This window comes from Buceros rhinoceros, unplaced genomic scaffold, assembly GCF_000710305.1.
Source record: "Buceros rhinoceros silvestris isolate BGI_N320 unplaced genomic scaffold, ASM71030v1 scaffold38147, whole genome shotgun sequence".
NCBI lineage: Eukaryota > Metazoa > Chordata > Aves > Bucerotiformes > Bucerotidae > Buceros > Buceros rhinoceros.
In genome coordinates this window covers 12,227-24,744 of record NW_010422273.1, presented here as the reverse complement: position 1 = coordinate 24,744, position 12,518 = coordinate 12,227, and the positions used below count along the sequence as shown (strand labels likewise).

General features: G+C 42.1%; 1 protein-coding gene across 1 annotated transcript in view; it reads left to right on the top strand.

Annotated features, from left to right (window-relative positions):
• LOC104496804 (ATP-binding cassette sub-family C member 8-like) overlaps positions 1-12,518 on the top strand; it is a gene marked incomplete at its 5' end in the record, with an annotated part of 21,631 nt that overhangs the window by 1,703 nt on the left and 7,410 nt on the right. The window contains 10 exons of the mRNA XM_010139971.1: positions 4-146; positions 1,108-1,268; positions 2,402-2,471; positions 3,113-3,270; positions 4,452-4,544; positions 8,057-8,159; positions 9,551-9,664; positions 10,279-10,399; positions 10,561-10,691; positions 11,373-11,451. Coding sequence (XP_010138273.1) covers positions 4-146; positions 1,108-1,268; positions 2,402-2,471; positions 3,113-3,270; positions 4,452-4,544; positions 8,057-8,159; positions 9,551-9,664; positions 10,279-10,399; positions 10,561-10,691; positions 11,373-11,451 — 1,173 coding nt within the window. The remainder of the gene's footprint in view (positions 1-3; positions 147-1,107; positions 1,269-2,401; positions 2,472-3,112; positions 3,271-4,451; positions 4,545-8,056; positions 8,160-9,550; positions 9,665-10,278; positions 10,400-10,560; positions 10,692-11,372; positions 11,452-12,518) is intronic.

Genomic DNA, 12,518 nt, shown 5'->3' with positions numbered 1-12,518 from the left:
AAAGCCTCCTTCTGCCGCTGCTGGTTCTGTCCCAGCTGCTGAAGCACACGGTAATGGTGGCCATCGACTACTGGCTGGCGCGCTGGACCTCAGAGGCCCTTACTGGGAAGACAGAGCTAGAGCTCAAAAACTGCTCTCGCTGTGAGGTATGCAACACCTCCTTCCCCTTCCTCTTACGATTCAGTCGGCGGTGGTCTCCCACTTTCAACCTCTGCCCCGAGGTTTGTTTGCGTCGGGCTGTATTTCTAGTAGTAACAGAGCCACTCCAGAGAGTTTTGAAGGTTAATGCACTTTTGGGTACGCAGTGCCATAAAACTAACAGCTTAGTTTTGCGCGTTGTTCTCCTTTTGCTAGATTTGTTGTATTTTCATGGTCTGGGTGATATGGCTAAACCTTGGTCTCTAAAGCAGTTTTGATAGTTCTTTTTTCCTGTGCTGTTGCGCTCTCCCTGCATGTGTGGCTTTCGTGTTTTCTAACATGTGGGAAACATGGATGCTATTTTTTTATGAGGAGTGTGCTTTTCTGGTTGATCTGAGTGAATTCCACGTGGAACTGACCACAGCGTTACCTAGCAGGGTGCTCTGTGTGTACAAAGCAGTAGCAGAGGGATTTTGTTAGAACTGGGATTGTTGTCTTTATCAGGGTTTAGTGCCTACAAATAATCCACATTCATGTTTGGGGGGTACATGTTTGACTTCACTGGACTCTAAAAGATGCCTTCTTGATGCAGGATTTTAATATGAAATCAGTGTTTCAAAATAAAACCCGTTATATTCTGTTTCCATTCAAAAAACAGACCAAAACAACAAAACCATGATAAATGTTTTGAAGATGTTTTTTTCTGTCAGAGGAAATTATCGAATTTCCAGAGATTTTTGTAATATTCTATGATTTTAAATTTCTGGTTAATCTTACTTTCACGCAAACACTCCTTTTTTCCAAAGGATAATGACTTGTTTTAAGATGGTTCAGAATCACTTGCAGCTTCATTTGGAGGTGGGGGAAAGGGTTTACTCCGTAGGTTTTCTTCAGTTCTGTGTCTGTGTTTTTTGCAATAAATTTTAAACATAATTTGCAGTGAATAATTACTCTTTCTTTGTTTCTTAGGATTTCAACCATTCTCGGTATTCAAAAGTTTTCAGCGTTCTGTGCTGTCTTGGGATTGTATTATGCCTTGTCACATCAATAGCAGTGGAGTGGACTGGTTTGAAAGTCACCAAAAAGCTACACTCTTCTTTACTAAATAAAATTATTTTGGCTCCAATGAGGTATTCCCTTGGCTGTAATACCAATTGTATTGTAGTCGTTTTGTGTTCCTAACTTCAGGGCAGTCTTCCAAGTACAGCTTTTATTAAGAAGTGACTGTGAATCACATTTTTTAAATGTCATTGAAAATCACCAGGTTTCAAACTGCTGAGCCATTTTTTAAAATGGTACCCAAGCTGCTGGAGTTCCTAGACTCTGGTGAAACGCTTCTCCAGCCTGGCTGTGACTTCAGAGATTACTTCTTTGCATGTTTTATTTCTATTTGCTGTTGTTAATTAGTGAGAAAACATAATTATGGATCGGTGTGTTATACAGTTCATTCATAGCGTTCATTGTAGTTGTAATCACGGGAAATACTTGCTGTCAGGCAGCGATTGTGCGGGCCCATGGAAGACAATGAGCTCAGACAAGTGTCATCACAGGCATCATGGGATGCACAGATACCAGTAAAGGCCTTTGTTGTCCTGCGTCAGTTTTCTTTCTAATCCATGAAAGGAAAGTTGTAGCTTGATTCGAATCTTTAGCTGTTCCTGAACGTTACGGAAAATCCCTTCTTATTTTTAAGATAACTGTATTTGACTCAGAAATCATGGAGAAATAACACACTGGAAAACTTCAGATTTTGTTTTTTAAACTTTTTTAGGATAGAATTAGACTTTAGGTTCAACATGACTTATGGAACAATTAACACAATAACGAAGCTTGCGTTTTACATGTGCAAATGCAAAAGAAATGTCTTTTTAATACCTTATTCTGATCTCTGTTCTTAGTTATGCATTTCTATTCCCAGAAAAATGCAAGACTGTGATTTAACTCCGTTTGCATTTTTCAGGATTTGAAGAGATCTCGAACTGCAAATCTGAAAGGACTTTTTTTTAACTGTAGTCATGTGATTTGCGCCGTTTAGGCAGAAGAGGGAGCTGAGGACATGCTCGCTGCTGCTGCGTTAGGTTCAGGCCTGCCATTTTACTGGAGAGCCATGGGTTACCGGGGAGAATGAGAAACTTTACTGTGGCTGTCGATTTATTGGCTTGTGTCTGTGACACACGACCTAGCTTAGGGAAGATAGAAAAAATAATTTAACACTATTCTAGTATCAGCGTTGTCATCTTTCCCATTACTTGTCTCATTTCAGGTTTTTCGAAACAACCCCTCTGGGAAGTATACTGAACAGATTTTCAGCTGACTGCAATACCATCGACCAGGTATTCAAGCTGCCAAGTTATCCTGTCTTCCCCAGCCCGAAAGATATAAATTTGCATTCATGATTTTCTACGTTCAGAATTAAATCATCATCGTAAATGCACATTGAAAAACTCTTTATTTGATCAAGATGCCCTGTATAGAAAAGAGGAGTGAAACTAGATCAGTGGTGATATCCCCAAAGTAAGAGGTCCTACTTTTTTTTTCAAATGAGTGAACGCATTAACTTGATGCATATGAGCAAGTTTAATGAGAAAAAGGCAAATGCTGTCTCCCAAACTAGAAATGACTGAAGTTCAAATTATTATTCAATTATTCATATTATTCAATGATCAGTATTTACCCTGACTGCACTGTCAGTTCCCAGGATTGATGCAAACACTGAAAGCATCTCTCACACCCCATCTGTAACCCTCTGACACGAGGATTGCGGCACACAATGCAAATGTGAAGCAACCCCACAGAAAGCCCTTCGCGCTTTCCCAAAACCCAGCAGTCTGTTCAAAAGCAGATCTGTACGTTTAGTGTTTCAAAGCCTCAGATTCTTTTTCCTTCTGCAAGTGGGAGAAAGGAAAATGAAATAAAGCTGTTTAAAACTTGGTAAGTAACAGAAGATCTTGTGTGCTTATTCTTCTCTATACAGCACATTCCAGCTACCCTGGAGTGCTTGAGTCGCTCCACTTTGCTGTGTGTATCTGCTCTTGCTGTCATCGCATACGTCACACCGATGTTTCTCATTGCCCTGGTTCCCCTCGCAATCATGTGTTACTTCATCCAGAAGTACTTCCGAGTCGCATCACGGTAAGAGCATAGACTGGTATCATTCTGTAATGGAAACGTCTTCTGCAGTGGGTGACTGCGTTGCAGGATTGCAGTGCTGGGGAACTGCGTGTTTAAATTTGTCCTGTCAAAGCCATGGCCCTCTCTGAAAGTCACCAAATCCACTGTAGTGAATATGTGCCCTTTTACAACTGCCTTTGTCTGCAGCTCTTCAAGCAGATCTTCTGGGAGGCATGAGCAGGGTCTTTGTCCCTGTTCAAAGTTTTTTAGAGTTCACAGGACATAGAAAATCAACTAGCTGTGTGCTGGGCATGGCCAAGAAAATGTGGTGACAGAACAGGGAGGCTGATGTTTGCTTATCCAGGTGAAAGTGGGAATCTGTACAGCCAGGGAGAGACTGGAGAATGCAGTATAACCGTGGTGGTACTGCTGCCCATTAAGGATCCAGCAGGCACAGGCATCCTCTCTTGTTCTGAGTGCCTTTTAGTTTTTGGTAAGTTGAAAAATTTTAGCCATATCTGTGATTTTTCTCCATGTAATGTCATACAGCTTCCTTCCCAGTGGTGCTTAAGAAGCATTTGCAGCAGTGCTGTATTTATCCCTTCGCATGTGCATGGATTGAGGGGGATCCTGCAACCAACTGACTTCCTGCTGGAAGGAACTGAGATGAAATAGAATTTCACCCCACATGTGCTTCTACTGATTTGATAACTAAACATGGAATTGAGAAACACAACCTAATGATGGGAGCAGGCTCCCATTTACTGAGCTGTACTGTGAGCTCAGCGAGAGCTGTCGTCTGGGGATGGAGAGGGAAGAGAGAGGAGGCTGCATTGTGAGTTGTGCTTAACTCAAGCTGTTACTTGCAGTATCCCATTAGATTTATACTCAGCCTAGAGCCAGAATTGTGTTTAAATGAATAAACAATTGAGTATAAGAAATGGGAATATAGGAGAAACGAGGGAAGGCAGTGAAGCAAAAAAGAATTCCAGCATGGTTTGTAATTCTAAAAGGGAAAAAGGAAAATCCTCCTGGGTTCCTCATTCTCTGCTCAGACATGCAGCACTGCCTTGCCATCTGTCTGAACCTTACATAAATAATTATTGTGATGATATTCCCTTTCACTCCCTGGGCCTGTTTCAAGAGAATAACTGCACAACAAAACCGACTTCTTACAAAATTCTTTTCCGAACCCTCTCCAGGGACCTGCAGCAGCTGGATGACAGCACTCAGCTACCATTACTCTCCCATTTTTCAGAGACTGTTGAAGGTCTTACCACCATCCGAGCATTCAGGTATAGTTTTTTAAGAAACATATACTACTTACCTTTTGAATATCTATCTCTGATTCTCTTCTGCAACTGTGCAATTATACCTAACAGTTATTTGGATCCCCTGGAAAATCAAGAGTCCCCAGAACTGAGACGCTGCAGAACTTGAAGCATTTTGCGTGTGAAGTAGTTACTGTAGAAAAAGAAGCTAATGTCTGTCCTCTGCCCTGCGGTAACTCCCTACACTTGCACGCAGCCTGAAAAAAAACTTGTGGGCAAATGTGATTTAAGAAACTCAATTAGCTTGTAATTACCACAGCACGCAGTGTGGCAGACCATGCCCTTGGACAGCTTCCATGGAGCAACTAATATGCACTAACTGGTTGTGTCAAAGTAATTTATATATGAGTCAATGTCCTGGTAAGTTAAACTGTGCACAGTAGTGACCCAGAGGATGCAATAGCACCCTAAGTTACTTTTCAGGTTGCTAGCTGAAAATGTGGTTGTTTATATTGGTTTTGAAAATACACGAGCTGGAGGCGAAGTCTTTCCTGGCCTGTTTTGATTCACTTCTCTGTCGCCGTCAGCTCACAGGAGCAGCCCAGGAACACCTGATAACATGCCTGGGCTGTGTATCAGTGCTACAGAAATGGCAGTGGCACTCGTACCAGCAGAGGTTCCGATGGCACTATTGCGGAGCTTACCAGCTGCTCTCCCTGCGCTAGAGCTATTCTTGTCTTCTCCCAGTTGACTCAAACGTGGTCAACTGTCTTCCACACCCATCTCATCTAGATGTCTACATGTTTGGTTGGTTAATTATTGCTGTTACCATTCTGTCTTTGAAAAGGTAGCTCTTATTCCTCCTAACTTATCATTTTAATTTTATAACAGAATGCAGAGTTAACTTTTTTAAACTATTCTAAATAGGATTTAAATAGCTCAACAAAATAACAGTCAATTTAAGAGTTTTTTTCTTTTTGACCAAAGATAGCTTCCTGAGGAGTGGTAGAACAGCACAGTATTTTCCATTATTAATTACTGTTACTGAATATTTAATTCATTAAGCGCCAACAATGTTCTCTAATTTGCACCTATGTCTCTGTTCAGTTTTAAGGAAATCTAATTTCTCTTTTAATTGTCCCTTTTCTCATTTACCCATGTATTCTTCTACTTCATTGAGAGGAACTTGAGATACTATGGTGGTTTATTTTTGGATGTTGATACAATGAATAATATTCAATGCCATCTAGCTCATATTTTCAGTCTTTTGGAGCACTCCCTCTTGATTCTTCCTGCCCTCTTGAAATGAATTCCTCTGTCAAAGAATTGTCTGGTGCCTCCTTTTTCTTAAATCCTGCAGTAATTGCTGTGTCTGACCCAAAAAGCCATGTGTGTTCAGTAGCTTCTGTACTCCCGCTGCCTGCCAGCCTCCCGCATCAGCTGGTAACCCAGCTATTTTTAGGACTGTGTAGCTTTTCAGCTGCCTAACATATTAGCAGGAGTGGAGTTCAGACCCGCTAGCTCAAGCATCTCCAAAAATAACACTAATTCAGGCATCCAGTCATTAAGTTACGAGGTGACAGTTACTTGTGGAGTGTCCCTGCCCATGGTAACTCTCTGTCTTGCACTTACTCTGAATGCATAAGGAAACAAACGTACAAGAAATTCCAGGGGGAGATCAGAAAGTCAGCTACTGCTGCAGCTATAAATACGCCTTCAGCAGATGCCCTGGTCTGATTTATGGTTTGCTGTCTGGCACCTCAGTGTAGGTGCTAAACAATCAATAGAACATAAATGTGAAGGCAAAGGACTGTATTCTGAGAGCCCTGGTAATCTGGGGACTCCTGAAGAGAAATTCAGGTATTTCCGCAGTACTCTGACAGTGCGGACTTTGTCTCCCCCCCACTCCACGCGCATGTGCGTGACTGACTCGTGATGCATTCCTCGCATCTTCTCAGGCGTACCTGCATCACACAGTACCTCGTGGGTTAGAGATGGGGAAGCTGAAAGTGACTGCGTTGGGTCCAGCAGCAGTACAGCCGTCTCTGTATGGGCACAGAGGGTAATTAGTCCTGAGGAAAGGCAGGGCTCACTAGCTCTGACACTGCGTGACGCTGATGCTCGCTTTCAGGAACAACCACTCTAGGCTATGCGAGCACACGAACGTGCTTGGAGCCAGCCCAGGCCATTCTCCATCGCGCGCAGCAGACATGTCTGTTATGTCTTGGCACGTTGGCTAAGTTGTGAACTGCTAAATTATTTTCACAAAGTGGCACTTATTTCTTATCCTGAAAAGCATAAATGATTTATGTAAAGTCATAACTTTATTACACTGTATTCAGAAGAAGGATTAAGATACTCTGCAGTGAACAAATGGAAAGGTTCGCTAAGCTGGGTACTTCATACTTAAACAAACCATTGTCCTGTCTTTCTCTCCTATCGGTGTAAGGAGAACTGAGTTCATAAATAAGTAGCGCTTGTTGCAGCCACAACAGCTGGCAATATAAATAGGGGAAAGTTTTATAGCGGGACATTAGCAAGTTTGTTCAACTTGCAAATGTAATAAAGGTAGGGGGGAAAGGCAAGCTTTGGGTGCCTGACCTAGATGATCTAGGCTTCTGTTACTACCCTGGAAAAGGCTTTTGTGCCAAAATTCGAATTTATTGTTAGACACAATTATTGATAGACTTTATTATTAACATCTCATTAATTTACACCTGTGCAAATAAGTGTGCCTGGGTTGACTGACGCACTCACAGGTGTAGCAGGGAATCATCTTCTGTATCTGCTGCACTCACGGCAGAATTCACTGATGCAGCTGTTCTGATGAGTGGGTGCACATCCTCCCTCATAAACCGTAAACAGACCTGTTTGACATGAATTTTATTTTGTGTTCTCTGGCTAATTCACTTCAGGGTGGGGGAACACAGTTCTTTCCAGTCTGTGCAACTTATTGTTGCACCATGTACTTGGACTTTTGTTTTCCGAAGTGCTCATTTTGTTTAGTGACAAGGACAAATATGTTTGTCTAACACTGGAGCTACCATGACTGGAGGTGCTTTCAATTTGTCCTTTATAAATTACAATTTCTAAGGACTGCAGTAATATAAATTTTTAAACTTGAGCTTATATGATTGAGAAGCTGCATTCTGCTGCATTAATACTTCTTTTCACAAGTACATGAATGGGTTATTTCTCTCATATATATTTGTAAGTTTTTTAGTTTCACATTTGTCTCTTTTAGAGTTACCACGTAATAAAATACATTTAGAAAATGTGATCCAGAAGCCCCGTGTAGAGATTCCTCAGCGCAATAACATCCGTTTACTCCTGACTATACTTTACAAATACAGTTTGCACGTGTCTAATGCAAGTGTACAGATGATGTCACTCTGAAGTACTGATAGGCTGATTTAGACCCTATGTCAAGCTGCGCATGAGCATATACCCTCAGAAATTAAATTTTTCATTTTTCCAAGACCCTGAGGCCTCACCCTTTTTTTCCTTTCTCGTTTTTCTTTTTTTTTTTCTTTTAGGTATGAAGCCAAATTTCGACAAAAACTTCTTGAATACACGGATTCCAACAACATTGCTTCCCTTTTCCTTACAGCTGCCAATCGCTGGCTGGAAGTCCGCATGGCAAGTACAGTTTTTTGGTCTATACACATGAACTTATTTGACTGCTTTCCAAGCAATCTGATGAGGCATCCAACAGTTCTCCACCCTCACCTGGGTTTCAAAGCTCTACCTTTATATCTATCCATAATGAGCATGCGCCCATCCTGTCCTGGTCACCGAGTAAACTTCCCCATAGCCTGCAGCTGTTTCTCCAAGGCAAGTACAGTTTTTATAGGTCACATTGACTCTTCTGTGTGAAGAGTGCTCAGAGCTGGGCAGGCTGTGCTGCTGGGCAGGGTGCCTGTGTGGGATTGTGATAGCGTTAGCAGGCCTTTGCCTTGTGGCTCCCCAGGATCGTGTCAACGCCTTGGAAGGTCTCTAAATAAGCAGAACAACGTAGACAGGTCTATACCTGTTCTGGGTCATGTGAAGTACGCCAAAGAAATTCAGGTGACTCTTTCCTTAGAGCGCTCAGTAAAGTGGCCTGGCATGAGAAATTTATTAAAAATAATTCCTGGAGAAGCAAATCAAGGAATTTTATGTGGTGGATGGTGATACCTGTATCAGACTTTGTTAGATACAGGTGTAGTACCGCTGTTGTGGTAGCATGGGCTCCTTTTATATGTGCCAATTGTATGTTAACTCGTATTTCCTGTCACGCTCCATGCCTCTGTTTTGGACTGTGTTTTAGCTGGTACCTTTTGCTAATGAAACTCAGATATTGAGTATGACTTAAAATGTTATTACCCGTATATATGTTCAGTCCTAGACCATCTGAAGTCCCTAATTCTGATCAATGCCTATATCACTAAACAAGACAAAGATGGATGAGTGACAATTTCCTTCCTACGCAGTTCATTTCCTAGTCTCTTACAGAATTTTACTCAAAATTTGTCTAGGGGAGGTCAAATAGCTAATGATTTAAGTTAAAGCAGTAAAAGCCCATCATGAGTGGCCACAGTCCAGCTAACGCTGTACAAGAACAGCTTGTTTGAACCAATATGGCTGGTGGCCACTCAGCAGCAACAGCAGTGCCTCCAGCAGTTCATCATCAGCCACAGAGAGGATCCACTCACAGGCAGGACCCCATGAGCACTTCCCTCCTATCCCAGGTAGCATCTGCTGCACGGTTTCAGCCACCTCCATTACGTGCTTAAGATGTCTTTGTTGACTTCTCCAGAAGATGATTAGAAGTGTGGCACAACTCCTGTGTACAACAGCACTTCCAAGCAGCACAGGCGCGCTAAAGGCAATGAGAACGGGTTCCTAGGCAGGGTCTGTCTGGAGTTCTGTGGTGTTTTCTGCCTCTATTTCAAATTGTGCAATGCATTTGCTATTTGGTATGCAAAGTTATGAGAACATTGTAATCATTTGTAGACTTATAGTGATGAAGCTTATTCATATTCCTTCAGGAGTACATTGGAGCATGTGTGGTACTCATAGCAGCTGTCACTTCTATTACCAGTTGCCTGTATAATAAACTCTCTTCAGGACTTGTAGGCTTGGGACTAACCTATGCTCTTATGGTAAGAATCTCAGGATGCTTTTTGTCTCTCCCAAACATTTTTTTGTAATTCTTCAGGGCACAAAGATGAACAGGAAGATCGAAGGTGTCTGTACATCTATAGTGGGTACTGTAACATCACTGAAACCATGTGTACCTTCAGCTCACATTCAGTGGTTGACATATTTGAGTGTATGCTTTCTTTAGTTTTTAGATAAAATATTCATTGAAGTGTTAGTTCAAATATGTCAACAAAACATGCCAAGTTGCTTCATAATATTTATATTATTTTCCATTGTGAAGAATATTTTCAGTGCATCAATTGTAATTACATGTCAGTACATCATTCTAGACTGTCAAACCTCAAGTTACCAAGATGATGAATTTTCACCTGTCTTTACTGTTCCCTTCCCTCTTTTCTGTTGGTGTACATCAGATCTCCATGGTACTAAAGTATCTGTGCACTGCAGTTAGGAAATTTAACCTTTAGTCATTGTTATCACCTGTTGATGTGTACCGTAAGTTCATTCACAAGGCTAAACAAGTGGTAGTGTGGAGGAATATAAACTGCATGCTGGTCACATGTTGCAAACTACTCAAAATCTGGAATTTAATAGTGGTTTTGTTTTACACCAGGTGTCTAACTATCTGAATTGGATGGTTCGTAACCTGGCTGACATGGAGATCCAGCTGGGCGCAGTGAAAAGAATCAATGGTCTTCTCAAAACAGAAGCTGAAAATTATGAAGGGCTCCTTTGTAAGTGCAGTTTTGTGCGGCATGCATAAAGAGCTTGCTGAAATTTCAGTGATTTTGCTATGTATTACCATGACAAACATAGTAAATCACTTAATGAGCTCATTAATTTGAGAAGGTTGATTTTATTGTTGTTGGTTGGTTGTTTTTTTCCCCTGGTACAGCTTCTTCACAGATTCCCCAGAACTGGCCAGACAGAGGGGAGATCCAAATCCAGAACCTCAGCGTCCGATACGACAGCAACTTGAAGCCAGTGCTAAAGCATGTCAATGCCCACATCTCTCCAGGACAAAAGGTAAAGAACTGCAGTGGTTCTGAGAAGGCGCTTAAACTAGCGCATCACAGAAAACACCAGCTGAAATAACATGCCACAGTATGTTTTGATGACTGAATTACAGGTTTTTTCTGTAAAAACGTAGTGCACTGGAGTCTGTGGGTTTCTTAGTTTGGTGTGCTTAGGCATACGTTAGAGTGAGAAGTTAGAACTACACACCGCTTCCCAGTAGCCCAGTGCCCTGCTGTCAGCACGCAGTGCCAAAAGAAGCGACAGTGGCCCTTACTGTGTTAGACCTGCTTTCCATCATGCACATGTGGCTTTCTTGCCTTTATTCCCATTGGTTCTTTTCTGCTTCATCGCACCTCTTTTATGTCTGTTGTTTTTCTCCTCCTCAGTCCTGTTTGCCTGTGTTCTTCCTGCTAAACGAGGCCACCTCAGGATCCCAAGTTTGCCTGCAGCACTGGCTAGTCCTCCTCTGTGTCCCTCTCCTATTGTTCCTGTACATCGGACTGGCCTTGACTTATCCCTGAATGTTCAGACCCTAAAAGACAAAGAGTGAACTTAGGGACTCTGTTACGGCCAGTTCGGTTTGAGCTGTCAGGAGTACATGAGGATCGCATGGATCACTCTTCTTAGGTGTCAAGTACAGACATTATCCATTGCCACTCACCTGATGTTCGTCTGCTTTGTGTGTCACAGATTGGGATCTGCGGCCGAACGGGCAGTGGAAAATCCTCCTTCTCTCTTGCATTTTTCAGAATGGTTGACACTTTTGAAGGTAAGATTATGCTTTTTCATATCACCGAAGCTTAGATCCTGAAGGTGCTTTGATAGTCATTTCCTTAAAAGCAGCGCACTCTGTTACGGCCAGGTCGGTTTGAGCTGTCAGGAGTACATGAGGATCGCATGGATCAGAACAGCTCCTCATTCACTCTTCTTAGGTGTCAAGTACAGACATTATCCATTGCCACTCACCTGATGTTCGTCTGCTTTGTGTGTCACAGATTGGGATCTGCGGCCGAACGGGCAGTGGAAAATCCTCCTTCTCTCTTGCATTTTTCAGAATGGTTGACACTTTTGAAGGTAAGATTATGCTTTTTCATATCACCGAAGCTTAGATCCTGAAGGTGCTTTGATAGTCCTTTCCTTAACAGCAGCAGCTTTGAAGTGCCATTTTTGAATCTGCAGGATACTCTCTCTGACCTTGTTTAAATACGGTGTCATCTGTCACCTAACAGCTGTGCCATCGATAAGCTGAATCAATAAAAATTCTGCCTGACACAAGCAAAAGATCTTCTGTGCTATTAAATCATGACGGGAGGAGCAAACCATGAGAGAGGAAGGTGTTGAAGTACAATGAAGGATCCACACATGAGGCACAGATAGGACCCACTGGGCCCAGAAAACTCATCCGCTGGGGACTGAGTTTGTCCTGCTGCCCTGGAATTTCCTGATGTATTTCTTGCTATGTGTGCAAAGTCCATGTACCTCATGGAGTGTCTTTCTGTGCATCTCAAAAATGTTAGCCTCAGTTTCCCAGCCACATCGCCCACAGGACTTTTATGCAGAGCCAGACAATTGTACTTGGAAATAAAATTTCAAAAGGCTCAGTAGTAATTTGGGTTTTTGAAATGCTTGTTCCCCTGGAAACTAGATTCTGGTTGAAGTAACCTCTTACTTTGTTGTTTGATGGATAGTTTAAACGATCAGGCAGATAAAATATGACAGGTATACTTTGTATTCTTCCCCGCTGAGGCTTAGTCTCTGACAGTTGTGCTTCTGCTGCTTAACCAAGACTTGTTTCTCAAGTGAATAAGGGGATACGCAATTCAAGGGCTATTCCTG